The sequence below is a fragment of the Mesoplodon densirostris genome, chromosome 3 (genome assembly GCF_025265405.1).
Source record: "Mesoplodon densirostris isolate mMesDen1 chromosome 3, mMesDen1 primary haplotype, whole genome shotgun sequence".
NCBI classification, from domain to species: Eukaryota; Metazoa; Chordata; class Mammalia; order Artiodactyla; family Ziphiidae; genus Mesoplodon; species Mesoplodon densirostris.
The window spans coordinates 155,715,999-155,736,493 of NC_082663.1; the positions used below are offsets into that span (position 1 = coordinate 155,715,999).

Below are 20,495 nucleotides of genomic sequence, written 5' to 3' on the forward strand. Positions count from 1 at the left end.
TCACTCCTGATTGAGAAATAAACAAGAATTCAGGGAAAACATCATCTGGTGCCATAGTGCTTAACTTCTTTTTTTTATTATTTTTATTTTTTTTTGCGGTACGTGGGCCTCTCACTGTTGTGGCCTCCCCCGTTGTGGAGCACAGGCTCCAGATGCGCAGGCCCAGCAGCCATGGCTCATGGGCCTAGCCACTCCGCAGCAAGTGGGATCCTCCCTGACCGAGGAACGAACCTGCGTCCCCTGCATCAGCAGGTGGACTGTCAACCACTGTGCCACCAGGTAAGCCCCATAGTGCTTAACTGCTGAATCTACAGATCCCTTTGAAAATCTGATTGAGAGGTATGGACCCTCTCCCCTAAGAAACGCACAAATGTGTAAACAAAACTTGGCAAGGAATTTCAGAGATCATGGACCTCAGGAAGTCAATGGATTCCAGTTAAGCAGCCTTGATTTGATGGAAAGAAAAAGACAGAGTCAATTGGCCCAATTTCCCGTCCCCCTCTCTACCTGGGATGAGTATCCTTTTCAACAGTGTGAAGCTTCAAGAGGGATGCACGTGGAGCACTGAGGGAGAGAGGGGACACCTGCCCAGTCAGACACACCAGCTAAAAGAATCCTGACAAGCAATGGAGTGACAGATGTTAACTAGACTGCCCTCACTAACCTCGTTCTTTTTCCCAGAATATGTTGTCATTCTTTTTCTCAGGAGGCTGGTTTATGCAAAAATAAAGAAGCATCTCTAAAACTGCTACGCAACAGGGCTGGCATCAAATCCAGGCTGGGGAGATGCAGAAACCCCCTTTCCCCAGTGTCAGCCTTAAGTTCTAGCCATTGGAGAAACAACTCAGGATATTAGGGTCTAAATCTGGGTCTAAGTCAGGGATCTGATCAGTTGCTTGGAACCGTTAAGGGAGAGATCTACAATACGTCAAACTAGAAATTACCATACTCTAAAGGGCATCTGTTTAATTCTGTAAGGCATCCTTCCCATAAAAGTCTAAAATGTATCGGAAAACTCTAACACTAATAATCCTTAGCTGAACTAGTGCATGAAATTAGAGCTGCTGATAATCCATAAATAATCTATAGAATAACAAATATGGAGTGAAGTAATAGTATGAGGATAAACTAAAAAATGAGGACCTCTTCAACCTACAACAACCAAGGCTTAGAGATTATATAAACAAAGTCTACAGAATTATAAAGGCTATATGGACAGAGTGAACAGGATGAACAGACTGATTGAATTTCTAAAAATAGTCACTGAATGTCCAGTGAATATTTCACTGTAGTTCTTTAAAAGAGCCAAGACTAATGAGGCTATGGGCTTTCGTTTTTATTTCCACACAGGTCCTGTGGAAAATAAAAAATATATAAGGCAAAATCCCTGCCAACAAATAACTGTTCAATTTGAGATTACTCACACAAAAATAAAACAAAACTCAACAATGCAGGAAATGCCGAAAGCCTGGATATGAGTGCTTAGGAGAAAAAACTCAAAATGCTTAAAATGATCAGGGAAGATTTCGTGAAAAAGAAGGGAAGAGTTTCGTCTTATAGGGACATCAGGATTTGGACAAAGTAGGAAGTAGAAGAAATGCCAGGAAAGAAAAATGGCATATTACCATCTTACATTTATAGAGTACTTTTAGCCAGAATGGTTTAGAGATGAGTTTGTCTACATGTTACTTAGGAAATAGTAAGTAGACAATTTCAGCAAGAGCAATTTTCACATAGGGGAACATAGGCAAATAAATAAGCTGGGAACAGATCATCCAAAATCTTGCATGCCAGGTTAAAGGGCTTAAAACAGTGTTTCTCAAAGGGTGGTCTGTTTATTAACAATATCAAAATACTGAATTTTTAAAAATGAAGATCCCTGGACCCCAGGTCAGATTCACTGAATAATCTGGTAATATGCATTTTAAACATACCTCCAAAGTGATTCTATTCACACTAAAGTTTGAGAATCACTGGTGTAAGGCTTGATACTCTATGTTACAACAAGATATTTAAGGATATAAAATGTGTTCACAGTGTTCACAGCCACATCAGTCTTCCTGTGTAGAATTAATTGATTAAGCCTGTAGGAAGGGAGCAATTCACAGGCTACTTACAAATCAGAAAGAAAAGACACTCTGAAATATATAGGAAAAAAGGTAAGATAATTGATATACAATAAAAGCACTGATAAATCATAAGAAAAATATACTTTAATAGAAAAAATAGGCTAAGAATATAAAAATAATGTTCACAATCAACTAGACTTCAATTAAAAAAATATTCAAGTGTTCAATAAGCACATGACAGAGGACAAATTCAGCAGAAATTTAAACATTCAAATGAAAAGAAAACACTATTCTTGGCATTTCAAAATAGGCAAGACTGGTGACAGCATGTCGTAGGGAGTGTAACTTGGTACAAACTTTCTAGAAAAATATGTGGAAAAATATGTGAATATGTAGCAAGAGCCTTATAAGAGTTCACACCCTTTCACTTGAAACTGTCCCTTCTTAGAACCTATTTTCAGGAAATATTCAGAGGCAAAGATTTGTATACAACGGTATTTTTCGGAAGAAATAATAAGAAATATCTTTACATCCAAATGGGGGACTAGCATCCTACCAAGAGCAACTTCTTTATATGCTTCTGTATTTTTCATTTTTTTCCAATAATTTTACAAAAAACACTGTTATAAAGTTTTGAATCTTGAAAAAGACTATTAGATTACTCCAGATTACGGAGAGCAATTACCACCAGACATCTCTGGTGCCAATATCAAAGAAGAAACTATTGGCCTAGTGGTTATTGCACTGACTCAGTATCATCTTTATGTGGTTAGTTATGAATATGAATAACTGTTCATCATTCATATCACTTCCTTTCAACACATACAATGCATAATAAATCCATGAATGGTTAGTATTATATGTTAAGCCTTACAGAGTATTTTGTAGTTATCTTAATATAGGGTACAGATATTCTTGTATAATACATTAATTAGCTCAGGTCATTGAAATCCCGGCATAGATTCTCCCTCTTCCCTCCATATGGTAGTGTGTGAAGAATGATTAGCCCGCACTAATTAACAAGCTCACTGTTCTACAGAACAAGTCAGTTTTGGCGTGGAGAAGGAAAAAAATGACATACTGTTTTTTAAAGTAACCCCAGTTGGCTAATTTAGAAAGCAATCTGGCAAACAGTCCCAGTGGAACATCTGCACAAAACAAGGAGAAAACATAGAACCAACAAAAACAAATGAGAAAGGGAAATTAACGTAGGACAGAATGAAAGAAACTCTATTCACCTAGGCTTTGTTTAATCATTTAGGAACTTGAAAAATTCCTTCAATTCTATATAAACGTAGTACCTCCAAATTTTACACTGGTAAGAATACAACAGAACAGGACACATGCCATTGGAAATTTTTATTGAGGCCCTTCTTACAACAGCCAAGCTTCTAAAAATCCCAAACATATCCACTGGCCTTATCTACAAATATAACCTGTAGAATACAGTATAAGCAACTAATCCCCAACACACTTTAACATTCTCACACACCACATGCTATTTTTCTCATCTGGATGAACCCTTCCCCACCCTTCATTAGCTCTCATTTGTGGAACCCTAAATAAGTGCCCCAATGTACAGCTCTCCCTACTACATACAAGTTAAAGGCACTCACAGGTCCTTTAATCGCTTACTTAACTTTCGTGTGTCTCATTTCCCACAACTATATTACTGGCAGCTGGGACTCCATCAACTGTCTCCTACAGCTCCCAAATGGACACAGATATGTGAGAGTAGGAACTCTGTTCTATTCACAGCAGTGTCTAGCATATAATAGGCACTCAGTAAATATTTTCTGAATGAGTATTTGTTGACTGATTTATAAAACAATCTGACAGATGAAAGCTATATAAGCTAATGACAAGTCAATAAAACTATTAGTGTTAAAATGGTACTAGTTCAAGCATAATTTACCAATAATATTCTTTAAGCTGGTGATGTGGTTTACAATGTCTGTTCTCTTGTGTACTACTGTGGGATCTCCTCTTCCTTTTGTGACTTCCACTGTAGCTTTCATGTCCCAGGCTTTCTCTGTTATCCCAGTCAGGGCAGTGAGTTCTTTTGGAATGCCTCATCTGTTAATGGAAATGAAAAGTGAGTTGTGGAATTTACAGACGGTTATATTTAGTAAATAAAATATTTCACATTAATATTAATCAAATAGAAATACCCCAGCACATGGGGTCATACAGGTTCTAAAATCTTCATAGGTAAAGGTTCCTAAAATCTTCGTAGGTAATGGTAATGGTTCGTAGGGATAGTGTATGGAGGCACTATCCCACTGGTATGTCAGATGATTCTAAGTGACATACACACCTAGTACTAAATGATAACACTGTGAAACCTTAATAAATTTTCTTTCCATTCTTCTGGATAAATTCTCAGCTTGGTGCATATCTTCAACTAACACTTGCTACTGCCATTGAAAAAAAAAAAAGAGTCAGGATTCAGGCTTACAGCCTTCAGTAGACAACAATATCTAGCTAGAAATTAATAACTTTTTTGGTTTTATTTTTATCATTACCTTCTTTCTATGGTAAATTATTACTAATCTCTTAAGTTATTGATATAATCAAATTATTAAGTTATTGATGTTAACTTTAAATGTGAACTAATTTAAAACAAATACCACAAGTGTCATGCAGCTTTGTTGAAATACTGTGATACAAATAACTGAAGTCAGAGAAACACTTAGGGATAGAATATAGGAGATGAATGTTTATTTTCAGATCATCCTGCAACCATTCTTAAAATTAAACACATTTGTTGTAGATCTGGGGTGACTAAAGAAATGAACCTATAAGGATGAATATGGTCACACTGAAATCAGATAATTGTGACAATTCCTTGACTCCATCTACATCCTCACAGGTTCCATTCAGGATCAGGATCTGTGTTCTAACAATGTCATCCCTATCTGCCTCTTCCCATCTTAATTCTTTCACAAAGTAGTTAAGTTTTTAACAGTGATGTCCAAACTGTTGAAGAGGGTGAGGTTCACAACTCAGCAAGGAGCTGAAAACAGGTAAAAGGGAGCAAAACCAACTTAGTTAACCTCCTTCAGTTAGCCCAAATGACTCAGTAACAAGCAAACAAATTCAAGTAAAAAATTTAAAAGATTTCAAATGAATTAAAAGACTTTAAAATGAGGCATCTCCTGGGAGGTATTCCCTAAGAAAATGTAGGTATCATGCCATCAGGGACCAAAGCCACCAAATATTTAGATCTTTTAACTCACTTCTCTTGTTGATTCTTAGGTCCAACAAAAATCCTAAAACTCTAGTCAGGGTTCTCACTGGAAATTGATAAGTGAGCATTCTGATTTACATAGTCATTTGAATATGGGAAACTGAAATAAATGACATTACAAACTAACCTCAGCCAAAAGACCATCAGAAAAGCCATCAAAAAAAATTATATTTCTAGTGGAATTCTTCTAACCCTTCAATTACCCAAATTGTATTTTAACCACATAGAAACTCTTTAAAATTGTTTAGTCAAGCATTCTTAAAACATAGCAAGCAAAATTACAACATCTGATGACTGAGGTTTATTACCATGATTATTACAATGCATTTTTTGCAAAACATGTGTGTCTGCTTCAGTTTTTTTTTTCCTTCTACTATCAGTAGGCCATAACTAGCTCACCAAGGCAGAATTCTTAAATAACCACAGTTATCAATATGCAAATATTAAAATAAGCATCTTGGGAGAGCCAAAGGTTTTTATTTCTCTAGCCAAGTTCATTACTTTAAATTTAATTCAGCTGATAGGAAGCAGTTCCCCACCACCACCACTACTCTTCAGAAATATTTTCTCAGGAGGCCAAGAGAAGAATCCCAGATCCAGGTTATACAGATTAGGTTCCTTTGCATACAAAAAAAAAAAAAGAAAAACTCTCTAGAATTATCACACTATTTCTTATTAACAAAGAATCCTACATGTTAGAATCATTGGACATCCTTCAATAAAAACATCAGATACAATAAACATCAGATGTTTATATCCATCTTAGAAACCTGATTCTCTACTGCACTTTAACACCCTATATTACCCGATAATTTGACGTTATCTATATAAAAATATCTATATAGGTTAAAGTTATGATTAGATGGCTCCAAGAGTACTGTATGTAATGGATAACAAGAAGCCTGTGGGTGTATGTATGGAGCACAATCATACAAAGATAGCTATAAAGTAAGACCAGGTGGTTGATGTGGTCAGTTTGGAGCACTGTTTGCTAAGAATAGTATAAGCATTTCATTGTTACTTAAGTAATCAAGGACAGGATGATCCAAAAGTATCAGAAATGCACATCTGATGCAACAATACTATGCTCCACTTTAGGAAAAAACCAGTTCGCACAAAGGATGAGCCTCTCCGTATTTACCTCTCAGAAGCACGAGCTAAATTCCACCACCTGGACTCACAAACTAGCAGTTCCTCGGATGCCCAGGCCCCACCCCCCGCCTCTCCGCCAGGGCACCTGGCCAGGGCCTTTGGCGCACTCAGAGGCAGAAGCCTGACCTCGGAAAACCCCAGAATGTTACAAACGGCCGAGGCCAGGGACCCAGAGTAAGGCTTGATCTAGGACAACACTTGCCCCAGGAGGCTCTCGCAGGGTCTCACTCTGATGGGCGGGACGGGTCACGGGCCTAAGGAGCCGTGATATGAGTGGCCTGGCCTCTCTGAGACGAGTCAGCGGCAGAGCCGAGGCCTTTCCACCCTAGGATTTTAAATCTACCATGACACCGGGGCAACTTTAGGTTTCAAATGCCACGAGCAGAGCTGTGCCCCGAAGAAACCCTGGTCGCCGAGGCTCCGAATCCCGTCGTTTTTCTGACACCTGGCTTTCGAGACCTAAAAGATTGGGAAACCGCCCAGCCCAGAACACCCTATCCGAAACCTTACCTCCTCAAAAGCAAAAGGCCCTTTGGCCAATAACTGTCACCAAACCGCCATCTTCTCTCCCTGTCGCTGCGACAAACACCCTACAAAATGGCAGCAAAACCGTCTCCCCACAACCCCACCGTCGGCCTCTAGCACCACTTATATAGGAGGAAGGCGCCTATGTAACAGAGCTCACGCGCTCACGACCCTCCCCTAAGGGGCGGGGCCAAGTGTGACGTCAGGGCCGCGCCCGGCCCTCCACCACGCTGCTGTGTGGGCGGAGCAGTCCCGTCCCCGAGATGGGCGGTGGTTGAGGCGACTCCTTAGATTGTTTTCATTGCGGGAGAACCTGGGTGAAGTCGGGAAGAGATGACTTAAGCCTGTGGCACGTGTCTGCTGCTACTCGAGGAGTTATTATGAGTGCAGCACCTCTCAGCAGAGCCAACCTTGGCTCCGTTTCCTGCTCTCCCGCCCCAGTGGGCCACAGCACGGCTGAACTGTCAGGCAGAGCCACCGTGCAATAGACAAACCCCAAATCGTCTCGGTGCTAGGCCCAGGCTGGTGCTGGGGTTAGCTCAGTGAACGCGATTGTGTAGTCCAGCCCGCTTGGAATGTCCTGTCTAAAAATGGATTCTGATAAATAAGATGTCTTAGGAAACAAGCTCAGAGGTGCTTATCTTTTTAAGGCCTGTGTTCCTGATAAAAACAAAAAAAAAAAAATAAGTTTCAGTTGAGACTCCTTACAAAATTTTTCTTGTTGTGGTCCCTGCATCCTGGGCAGATTCAGTAGCTGAAAGTTTCCCTAACAAACTTTTCCCCATTATTTATTCCTGTGAGTCAGTTTTATTTAACCAATGCAGAGTAATGTCTGAGAGCTAGTGAGCCCCGTTAAGGGGCTTGCTTACCTCAAATAAGGTATTTCGCAGTTCTAAGGATCCCCAGACAGTTTCCCGTTGTGAGCGTGTAGAGTGAGAAGAGAGAAGAGGGCCAAAATCTGAGCCCTGGGGAGCACTTAAGGGACAGAGGAAAAGAGCCTGAGAAGGAATGATCAGCAGGAGAGGAGAACCAAGAGTTTGGTGTCAGAGTAAGCGAGAGAAGGGTTTAAATGAGGGAAAGGCTGACAGTGACAAATGCTGGGAAGGAGTCAGGTAGGGTTGGTCCTGAAAAGTGTCAAGGGGATTTTGTGTTCTGACAAACATTCGATGGATAAAAGAGAAAGTCAGAAATCAGATTTGGGAGGGCACGATTGGACTCTTGCAGGCATAAATCCAATAACATGTGGGTTTGTACCTTGTACCTTGTTAGGTGAAAGGAGGGCCCTGTCATTTCAAGATATAATATTGTAGAAAACTTCTGCCACCTACTTTGGATAAATTGAATTGTTATGGAGATTGTACCCCATGTTAAGAAGTGAAGAAGTGAAGTTGAAAAGATAATTGGAAAATTGGAAGTGAAAATTCTTTATGCTGTAGAATGAAACAGACGTTATTCTCCTCACCTGGAATAGCCACCATTTATGCATCTACAATTGTAAATCTTACCCATCCTTTGAGGTCTGTCTCTAAGATGCTATCTCTGACTACATGAGTTCCCACCCATCTCCCTGCTCTTGACTACTCTGGTTAGAGATGAGGTCCTTAATCAGTTGGCCAAGGCACACTGGTGTGCCTGGAACCACCAAAATATGATGACCAATTTTGCCCATAGTGTGAAATGTATTGGTTCTACAATTGATTACACCTACTATTTCAGGGACATCTATCAGCTGGAATGTTTATCTGAGTAGACTGGGCCATCTTGCAAGGTAAAGTGGGACTCAGCTTGAGGCACATAGAGGCATAAATTAAGCTGGCAGCAAAGAAAAGTTCCCCTTTTTTCCTGGCACATGAAGGATCTTTGTCTTGTGAGGCTAAAAGAGAATGTGGTCAGGACAGTGCACAGTTTTGCTCAAACAACAATATAAAGTTAAAAGACAGCCAAGTGGAAAGGCCCCCTACAGAGGGATTTATAGACATCACAAAACAACGTTACCCAGTAGTGGAGTCTGCTTTGTAGTTGCTGTTATCTTACTTTAGTGTCATTTTGAATATTTAAGTTTGTCTGCCACTTAAATATTAAGGTCTAATATTTGAAAGTGTGTCATGATCAGGAGGAGGTCGACAGGTATGGTGCTCCTATTTACTCTCTGTGGCTTATGTGCTTTGACTGGAGACAAGGACCTGATTTATATTATCTTTGGTATCTCAGTGGCTACAACCCAGTACATATTTGTAGGTTGTTTATGGAAGCTGCTTTTGGTTGTTTTGCTCAGTTGGGTTAAGTTGGATTAAATCAAAGGTTGAAATTTACTCCCAGAATCCCTGGGCCAGTTGGCTTAATAATCTTACCTGGCACCTTAACCCTTTCTATTAAGTCAGTTACCTGGAAAATGAATACTTTGTGTCAGAGGATTTAATAAAAAGTCTGTCTAATTTCTCAGAATCTACTACTAACACCAGAAAAACTGTCTAATCTGGTAAGTTCATCTCAACACAAGAACAAGTATGTCTAAGAAAACCTTAAGTTAAACCATATATAAAGAATATCTTAGCTTTGAAGAGCAACCAGAGGAACATTCTTATAATATATTTGAGCACAGATATTCTACAAGTTTAACTTCAGACATAGGAAACAGTCATCTCTGAAAGCAGAGTTCCAGAGTAAAAGTCTAAATTTTTGTTTAAATTATGTTTAAAAAAAGATTGTCAGCTATATGGAGAAACCGTTACAAAGCTATAAACCTTTTTGAGTTTATAATTTCTAAGTTGCTAATACTGATAATTACTAATCTGTATTTAATTAGATTTTTTTGTGTTTTTAGCTATCAATTAAATACTCATTATGTGCTAACTACTTTGTATACATGATCTCATTTAATAATCTAAGCAACACTGTAAAGTGATCATTGGTTACTTGCTTGCAGTCAAGTTATCAAGTACCAGAACTGAGATTCAATCTCAGGACTTACTTGCTCCCAAGCTCTTGTGTTTAACCCACTCTACTGGCTGCTTCAACTCATACAGCAAAGTACAAAGCAACTTACTTTACTTAGTCATTAGGGAAACCAGGCTGAGTTCATCTTTCAGCAAGATCAAAGGAGTTCGTCATAAAAAAAGCACTTTTCAAGGTGATATATCATCAAGGGCTCCTCATGATGAAACAATGACTCAGTTTATCTCCAGCACATCAAGGTCATCAAAGGTCCCAGGGTGCCTTATTCACTGTTCAACAGCAAGTCACAAAGGGTCTCCCGTGCATCCCATGCTGCCTAAGATGGATAACATCCCAGGTTTCTCCAATATTTCCTGAGACTGGTTGTAAGGAGATTCACACAGCACACCATGAAGCAGGATCCAATCATCAAAAAGTGCCAGAAACATTCCCTGATACACAGTGCACTTTGCAGTGTATCAAAGGTGGGGAGTGGAGGGATGCCAGGAGTGATTTAATTCAGAGGTTCTTTTGGGAATAGGATAAGCTGATCTTTCCAATCTCCTTGTCAATTTTCACTACCTCTAATGAAAGGGCTTTGGAACTAGGTTAATAAATTAGTTTCTCAACACCTGCTACCAATAGTCTCAACTATCAACCATCCAGTGAAACCACTGAAGGGAAAATATATTTGCCTAAGTAAATACCTAAGTTCTATATTTCCTATGAATATTGTAGAATCCTACATAAGCATATGAAAACATGTAATATATATTTGCCTCCAAATCTTCTGGGGTTAACTTTTATTTTAATGTATAAATATCAAGCTTCTATTTCATGTAATTGTAGGAAGTACAGTATCCTTCAGAGTATTCTGATGATTTCTATAGAGGTGTTAACTTCTCTGGTGGCTTCCTGTCACCTCTCACTCTAAATTCCCATTCCTGGCTCTATCCCTCAGTTCCCTTATACCATCTCATCTGCAGTTGCTGTCCTTGCTTCGTAACATTTTGTACCAAGTATTGACACAGACTTCTCCTTGATTCTCCAAAGACTAGGTAGCTTTTATGAGGAATAGGCTTAAAATTTTGAGAATACCAGAGGGTGGGTACAGCACAGAAACAAAAAGAACTGAAATTTTGTATCAGAATTCACAATTCTGAAGGTCCCAATCATTTCTTATCACACATAATTTCTTACTGGCTTTCATCTCCTTAGGACTCAACTAGGGGGATGGATATAAGTAAAATGGATATATACTACACATTAGTTAAAAGCAATGAACAATTTTGCTAAATTTATGCTAAATTGACATATAGCAATATAAATAGACCTAAAAAGTTAATGTTGAATGAAGAAGAAAATGTGATTTATAAAACAATATCATTTAGGCAGATATCTTAAAACTGCAACTACACCACATGTTTTCGAGGATACGTATATATTGAAATAAAGGTTTGAGAGTAGACTGGAAGGACAATATATTAAATACACTAGAGATGTGCTTCTCAGACTTCTGAACTTTAGGCTAGGAGACCATTTAGGCTATGCACTCAGTTTACTTTGTAGCTTTGTTGCCCTGGGTCTAATTTTCAACACAGTCTTCCCTGTGGCTACAGGAGACAGCTGACTCAATAGTGTGCCTTAAGTTGACAGCTGGCTGACCTGATCTTCTCAGTTTCCTTTTTCAGAGCTTTTAAAACAACTGACCAAAGGTAAACAACTCAATAACTCTTACAACTGCAATTGTCCCCATACTATTCAAGTGCCTCCAGCTATTGCATAAGCCGATGTTTCACCTCCATCTGAATCTCATTCCAGTTCACCACCAGTGAGAGTTTTTTCCTGGACCCAAAGAGCTATGTTCTTTATTCTGTTTCACCACCTTCTCTCTCCTAGAAGCAACAATAAGGGACATCCTTGCCTTATTCTTGTTTGTAAAGGTAATGCTTCCAAAGTTTTAGTTAGGTTTCATGTTGTAACTTTTCTTCTCAATGTATTGTGGAAATAGGTCCATACCAATTAATACTTATATATAACCAATCCTCATTATTGGTGGATTCAGCTACTCATTAAAATTTATTTGTAACCCCCCAAATCAATACTCATAGTGCCTTCATGCTTATTCATGGGCATGAGCAGAGCAGCAAAAAATTTCTCAATGTGTACATTCCCAGCTGAAGTCAAGCAAGGCAATGCTCTGCCTTCTTTTCCAGTTCTCATACTGAAAAGAAGTGCCTTTTTCACAGTCTATTTAATAGTACATTTTTGTGTTTTTTCTTGGCGGCTTCCCTGTTTAAAATGGCCACTAAGTGTAGTGCTGAAGTGCTATGTAGTGTTTCTAAAAGCAAGAAAGTTATCATGCACCTTATGGAGAAAATATGAATGTTAGATAAGCTTCATTCAGACATGAGTAATAGTGCTTTTGGTCATGAGGTGAATGTTAATCAATCAACAAGGTATATTAGATAAGGTTTGTTTGTTTTTGTTTGTTTTTGTTTGTTTGTTTGCTTGTTGTTCTGTACGCCAGCCTCTCAATGTTGTGGCCACTCCCGTTGTGGAGCACAGGCTCCAGACATGCAGGCCCAGCGGCTATGGCTTATGGGCCCACCCGCTCCGCAGCATGTGGGATCCTCCCAAACCAGGGCATGAACCCGTGTCCCCTGCATCGGCAGGCGGACTCTCAACCACTGCACCACCAGGGAAGACCTAGATGAGGTATTTGTAAACAGAAAACCACATTTCAAAAATTATGGGCTGATTGGCTGATGAAAGTATTGTGAACCAGAGGCTCACAGAAACACAACCTTATTTCTCCTAGGAGTGATGAGTAACTAGTCACCAATTCAGTGTTTTCATCAACGTTATAAAACCTAATTCCTGCAAATAATGAGAATCAACTACATATATTAAAATAAAAGAAACATTACATGGGACATAGTTCTACTACAAAATAATTTATTATTTATCTGAAACAAACTCTACATATCTAAATTACATCTCTTTAATTATGTTTCCCTGATGGTTTGGATCTCAACAGTTCCTGGTTTTGTAGAATTTGCTTATCCATTTAATGCAGTTATAATCTGTGTTCCATTTAAATTGTACATAACCTTTCATTTTTTTAAGTTTTTTTAATCTGGACCATTTTTAAAGTCTTTATTGAATTTGTTACCATAATGCTTCTTTTTTTTTTTTTTTTTTTTTTTGGCTGCAAGGCATGTAGGATCATAGCTCCCCGACCAAGAATTGAACCTGCATCCCTTGAATTGCAAGGGGAAGTCTTAACCACTGGATGGCCAGGGAAGACCCTTATTTCATTCTTTTGTCCACTACTATTCTTTAGTGAAAAAAGACTCTCATAATCAGCATTATGACCCACTATACTGAACATGTGTTGGCATAAAATTGGTAACTGAGAATTGACCTTCCAATTTGATTTGTTGAAGTGCATAATACTATCTTTCCATTCTTCAGTATTACTTAGCATCTCTTCATCAAACTGTAGGTAAAAAAAAATAAAGTTTTTCAAGTAATAAAATCCATTTCAAAAGATAGTCATGGCAAATTTCATAAAAATTATCTACGTCAAATGAGAAATTCTTTTCCATTTTTATGAGGTCCCTCTTAAAAACTGTCTTGACACTTAACTCTCTAACACCATACACAAAAATAAGCTCAAAATGGATTAAAGATCTAAATGTAAGACCAGAAACTATCAAACTCTTAGAGGAAAACATAGGCAGAAAACTCTAAGACATAAATCACAGCAAGATCCTTTTTGACCCACCTCCTAGAGAAATGGAAATAAAAGCAAAAATAAACAAATTGTACCTAATGAAACTTCAAAGCTTTTGCACAGCAAAGGAAACCATAAACTAGACCAAAAGACAACCCTCAGAATGGGAGAAAATATTTGCAAATGAAGCAACTGACAAAGGATTAATCTCCAAAATTTATAAGCAGCTCATGCAGCTCAATAACAAAAAAACAAACAATACAATCCAAAAATGGTCAGAAGACCTAAATAGACATTTCTCCAAAGAAGATATACAGACTGCCAACAAACACATGAAAGAATACTCAACATCATTAATCATTAGAGAAATGCAAATCAAAACTACAATGAGATATCATCTCACACCAGTCACAATGGCCATCATCAAAACATCTAGAAACAATAAATGCTGGAGAGGGTGTGGAGAAGAGGGAACACTCTTGCACTGCTGGTGGGAATGTGAATTGGTATAGCCACTATGGAGAACAGTATGGAGGTTCCTTAAAAAACTACAAATAGAACTACCATATGACCCAGCAATCCCACTACTGGGCATATACCCTGAGAAAACCATAATTCAAAAAGAGTCATGTACCAAAATGTTCATTGCAGCTCTATTTACAATAGCCCAGATATGGAAACAACCTAAGTGTCCATCATCCGATGAATGGATAAAGAAGATGTGGCACATATATACAATGGAATATTACTCAGCCATAAAAAGAAATGAAATTGAGCTATTTGTAATGAGGTGGATAGACCTAGAGTCTGTCATACAGAGTGAAGTAAGTTAGAAAGTGAAAGACAAATACCGTATGCTAACACATATATATGGAATTTAAGAAAAAAAAATGTCATGAAGAACCTAGGGGTAAGACAGGAATAAAGACACAGACTTACTTGAGAATTGACTTGAGTATATGGGGAGGGTGAAGGGTAAGCTGGGACAAAGTGAGAGAGTGGCATGGACATATATACACTACCAAACATAAGGTAGATAGCTAGTGGGTAGCAGTCGCATAGCACAGGGAGATCAGCTCCGTGCTTTGTGACCGCCTGGAGGGGTGGGATAGGGAGGGTGGGAGGGAGGGAGACGCAAGAGGGAAGGGATATGGGAACATATGTATATGTATAACTGATTCACTTTGTTATAAAGCAGAAACTAATACACCATTGTGAAGCAATTATACTCCAATAAAGTTGTAAAAAAAAAAGGATTCCTGAGTCGAACATATGACTAATTTGTTTATTGATAACTTTCACTTGAGTTAATCAGTTAGATATCCTATCTTCACTATGTGACTAGACTCTGCAGGAAACTTCTGCCTGAGCTCTTCTGAAACCAAATTTCAACACACGTACATCATCACAAATAATAGCAGTTTCATTCAGAGATGATGAATCATGTCTTCAGGCAAATAAGAACATTGGGAAGCTTTTTCCTGTATGTTTCTTTGAATTATCTTTCTCCTGTTTTCTTATATTATTTGCCTTTATTAAAAGTGTTATATGATTATGCTCAAAAAAATTAGAAATAAATGAATTTTAAAAAGAAAAGTAAAAAATAAAATTAAAAGATAAAAAAATTTAAAAAGTAAAAATTTCCCTGATGCCTCCGCTATTATTGTCCTTGCCCCCACAGAGAGCTACAGTCAACCCCTGACTCCCCAGGAGGCCCTCCAAGACATCTAGGTAGGTCTCTGGACCTGCTTTGTCGGACCCACCTCTGTGTGTGTTCCTCTCACCAGCTTCTGCTCCTGAAGCTGGCCTGGAGCATGTGTGCTAGTGTAAGCCATCTGGGGCACTGGCTTCCATGGGCATGGCCACAGGGGATGGCACAACCCACTGGGACCTGCATGGCCAAAGGAGGCTTTGGAGGGGGATGGCGCACAGCCCACTGGGGCCTGCATGGCCAAAGGAGGCTTTGTCGGGGGCAGCACGCAGGCCGCCAGGACCTGTGCTGCCTGGCGGAGGCTTTGACTGGGGTGGGGGTGGGGTGTTCCTGGTATTTGTTTTGGATATATCTCATAACTTTTTTGTGCCTCTGTCCTCTTTTACTTTCTTCTTTTGTGTTAAACAGATATTTTCAAGTGAGGAATAAAATATGCATTTTAACTTAAAAAAACAATTTCAGATTAATGTTAACTTAATTCCAATATTACACAGAAACTGTTCAAATATGTTTCTCTTCCTACCCCCTCCTTTGTGCTATTTTCATGTAAAGTATATCTTTAACATTATGAGCCCCACAATGTTTTATAATTGTTTCAGGATATGTGCTGCTGAAGTGAGCACTATAATTATTGTTTTATGCAATTGTTTTTCAAATTATTTGAGGAGAAAAGGGTATGCATCATATCAATAGAGTGAAAGATAGAAACCACTTAATCATTTCAGTAGACACAGGCATTTGACAAAATTCAATGTGATAAAAGCACTCAAGAAACTATGAATACAGCTTCCATTGTGGTGCAGTGGTTAAAAATCTGCCTGCCAATTCAGGAGACATGGGTTCCAGTCCTGGTCCGGGAAGATCCCACATGCTGTAGAGCAACTAAGCCCATGCACCATAACCATTAAGCCTGCGCTCTAGAGCCCGTGAGCCACAACTACTGAAGGTCATGTGCCTAGAGCCCATGCTCCACAACAAGAGAAGCCACTGCAATGAGAAGACTGCACAACACAATGAAGAGTTACCCCCACTAGCCACAACTAGAGAAAGCCCGCGAGCAGCAATGAAGACCAAATGCAACAATAAATAAATAAATAAATAAATAAATAAATAGAAGGAAACTATGAATAAAGGGAAGCATCCTCAGCCTGATAAAGAGCACCTATGAAAATTCATGGTTAACATGATACTGAATGGTAAATGACTGGATGATTTCTACCTAATGTCAGGAACAAGACAAGAATGTCTGTGCACATCATTTTCCTTCAGCATTGTACTGAATGTTCTAGTCAGGGCAATTTAGACAGGAAAAAGTTATAAAAGGCATCGGTATTGAATAAGAAGAAGTAAAACTATATCCATTCACAGATGACATGAAATTATGTACAGAAAATCTCAAGGAATCCAATAAAGCATTATTAAAACTAATAAATGAGTCCAGCAAGGTCATAGGATACAAGATCAATAAATAAAAATCAATTATATTTCTATGCACTTTAAATGAATAATCTAACAATGAAAATAAGAAAACAGTTCAATATATGATAACATTGAAAGGAATCAAATTCTTAGGTGCAAATTTCACAAAAACAGTGGAAAACTTGTATACTGAAAATAACAAAATATCATTGAAAGAAATTAGAGGGTCTAAATAAATGGAAAAATATCTCATGTTCATCAGAAGATGAACAGTATTGTTAAGATGACAGTACTCCCCAAATTAATCTAATGATGCAATGGAATCCGCATCAAAATCCCAGCTGGCTTCTTTGTAGAGACTGACAGGCTGTTCCTATAATTCATGTAGAATTGCAAGGGACCTTGAATAGCCAAAACAAGCCTGAAAAAAAGTTGGAGGATCCATATTTCTCCATATAAAAACTTACTACAAAGCAATGGTAATGAAGATGGGGGAAGGGTAAAGGCATACAGGTAGATATCTAAAACAGTAGAATAGAACTGAGCATTCAGAAGCTCATAGGTCCATACTCAACTGATTTTTGACAAGGGCATCAAGGCCATTCAATAGAGAAAGAGTAATTTTTTCAATAAGTGATGTTGGAACAACTAGATTACCACATGTAAAAGAATATAATTGGACCTTTACCTCATAACTTATACAAAAATTAACACAAAATGTATCAAAGACCTAAATGCTAAGAGCTAAATCTATAACACTCTTAAAAGAAAACATGGGGGTATATCTTCAGGATCTAAGATTTGGCAATATATCCTTAGACATGACATCAAAAGAATAAGCAATAAAAGAAAATAAATTGGGCTTCATCAAAACTAAAAGCATTTGTGCTTCAAAGGACACTATCAAGAAAGTGAAAAGGCAATCTCATAATGGAAGAAAATATTGGTAGATTATATATCTGATAAGGGCATTGTATATAGAATATGTAAAGAACTCTTACAACTCAATAATAAAAAGGCAAAGAACCCAATTTAAAAATGGGTGAAGGATCTGAATAGACATTTTTTCCAAGGAAGATATACAAATGACTGAGAAGCACATCAAAAGATACTCCACATACTTTCAAGATTCTCTCTTTGTCCTTTGGCAGTCTGACTGTGATGTGTCAAAGTGTTGTAACATTGATTATATCCTATTTGAATTTCATTGACTTCTTGGGTGTGTAGATTCACGTTTTTCATCAGATTGAGAAATTTCAACCATTATTTCTTCAAATATTTTTTCTGCCCTTTTTTCTCTTGCTTCTCCTCTGGGACTTTCATTACACGTTGGTTGATATGCTGAATGGTATCCTACAAGTCTCTGAGACTCCATTCATTATTTTTTTTTTCATCCCTTAACTTTCTGTTCTTTAGACTGAATAATCTACATTGATCTACACCAAATTCAGCTGATCCTTTCTTCTGCAGCCTCAATTGTGCTGTTGAGACCCTCTAGTAAAATTTTCATTTCAGTTATTTTACTTCTCAACTCCAGAATTTCTATTTGGTCGTGTGTGTGTGTGTGTGAATTTTTGTCAAGCTTTCATTTAACTCTTTAAATATGGTTTCACTTAGTTCACTTAGTTCTTTAAACATATTTCTAATACGTATTTGATGTCTCTATGAATTGCATCCAATATCTGGGCTTCCTTAGGGACAGTTTCTATTGACTGCCTTTTTATCCTGTGTATAGCCACACTTTCCAGTTTATCTGCACATCTTATTTTTGTTGTTGTTGAAAACTGGACATTTTAGACAATATATTGTTCTGATACCACCTCCTGGGGTTGTTGTCATTTCTGGCTTCCTAGGGATTACCTTGGGTCAGCATAGCTTAGTAGTCAGTCAGATTGAATGCTGCTGAAACCACACTCCTTCTTGAATGTGACTCGAACTCAGCCAAAATTCAGATTGGGACTTGAACCCATGATCCCTAACTTAGGAGAGGACTCACACCCACTGTCTTTTAATTGAAACTACTCACCTGGTGTCAGGACTTATTGCAGCTCAGGTTCTTTTTTCTCAATGCAGAAAGAATTCAGTGTGAGGCAAAGTGATAGGCAGAGTGAGCTTATTACCATAGGATGCTTGTGAGAGATACAAATGGGCAGGCAAGGGAGCACAGCAGCCCCAAGAACAAAGCAGGCTATGTTTTTATAATCAAAGAAAACGTGGGGAGGGGAGAAGATCACCTTCTTCCTCATTTTGTGGTAGATATCAAGGCTTACATCATTAGTTCCTCCTTTGGCCCTATATGGTCTAAATGGGACTGTCATGGTACTATTTAAACATATGTATATTAGCAGAGAGGTGGTAACATATACTAAAATATGGTACTTCATATCAGGTTTCAGTATAATGTCCCCTTTCACCTAGTTTTTTTCCCCTTTCACCTATATTCCTGCCTTGGCCACATGCAGAAATGCTACTCTTCAAGAACCATTAACTCCCTGAATTCATGTAACAAGATTCAGAACCCATATCTACTGTCTTGCATTTTAATTATCAGGACTTGTGGCTTGAGTGTGCCTGGTGCTTGAATGTGCCTGGTCTTCCTTCAAGTAGTGTAGATTGTTGCTAGGTTACTGGATTCTTTTCTTGCATGGTCATTAGCTTACAACAGTCTTGCAGACTCCCTTAAAATTCTCTCTCTGTCTTCAATCCTCCAGTGGGATATTCAAAATAACGATTTAATTATCCTACTCTATCACTTTGAGTTGGTTAGGCTTCCATTCAGTGCAAAGGTGATCTATGTATGGGTTAGGGAATGCATTCAAAATTCAGGGAGTTAACAAGTCTGCCTGGTCTTTCACTTCTTGCTTGCACAGGGTCTAAATGTCAGTCAGATATGAACAGTAGACTGGGGTCCTCTCTGGTGTTTCCTGTGTGTGAATGTAGGCCTACCCATGTGCACAGCGTTCCAAATCAGCAGGAAAAAGTCAGTTTTCATATCCTTATTTGAACTGTCTTATTCCCTTCATTTTAAACTTTTGGCCGGTCTGTTGCTTGCCCCAATTGTTACTACAGCCTTAGGCAGCTTCCGTGTTGGCCTTTGACTGTTTGCTACCAAGCACTATTGTTTTTAACAGAGCTGTGGACATGGGGCTTTTCCTTAGAACTCCAAATCATATCAATCCCTTCTGGCACCAGCAAGGTCTATAATACCATGTTGCTGAGTCGGGGAAAGTGAGGATGGAACAAGTTCCAAGTTAAAATGTCACAGACCCTATTGTTCTTACCGAGTCTCAGTAGTTTTTCTTGAATAAATGTTTCTCAACTTGCGTACCTTTAGTTAATTTCCAGAGTTCTGAAATGGTTGTTTCTTGTAATTCATCAGTTTTTTAGTTGCTTCTTTTGCAGAAAGGATTTGTCAAGGTCTTCTATCTGCTCTTCTGGAAACTCTTCAGGAGTATAATTAAAATTTTTCTAATATTTATGTTTAAAACATAAAAAGAACAGGTAAAATTAATATTAAATTGTTTTATTTAATCCAATATATCAAATTATCATTTAAACATGTAACTTATATAGTTTTTCCAGCTTTATTGAGATATAATTGACATATAACATCATGTAAGTTTAAGTTGTACAATGTGATGATTGCTACAAGTATATATTGTGAAATGACCAAAGGCAATTACGGGAAACATTTGA

At 38.2% G+C, this 20,495-nt stretch overlaps 1 protein-coding gene across 1 annotated transcript in view; it reads right to left on the reverse strand.

Moving 5' to 3' along the window:
- The window catches only part of LOC132487161 (dual specificity protein kinase CLK4-like), a 35,833-nt gene extending 15,576 nt beyond the window's left edge, over positions 1 to 20,257 (reverse strand). Inside the window, exons 1-2 of the mRNA XM_060094915.1 lie at positions 20,128 to 20,257; positions 3,985 to 4,145 (exon numbers count right to left, since the gene is read on the reverse strand). Of these exons, the coding sequence (XP_059950898.1) occupies positions 3,985 to 4,145 (161 nt within the window). The 5' untranslated portion in view covers positions 20,128 to 20,257. The remainder of the gene's footprint in view (positions 1 to 3,984; positions 4,146 to 20,127) is intronic.
- Between the last annotated feature and the right edge of the window lie 238 nt (positions 20,258 to 20,495).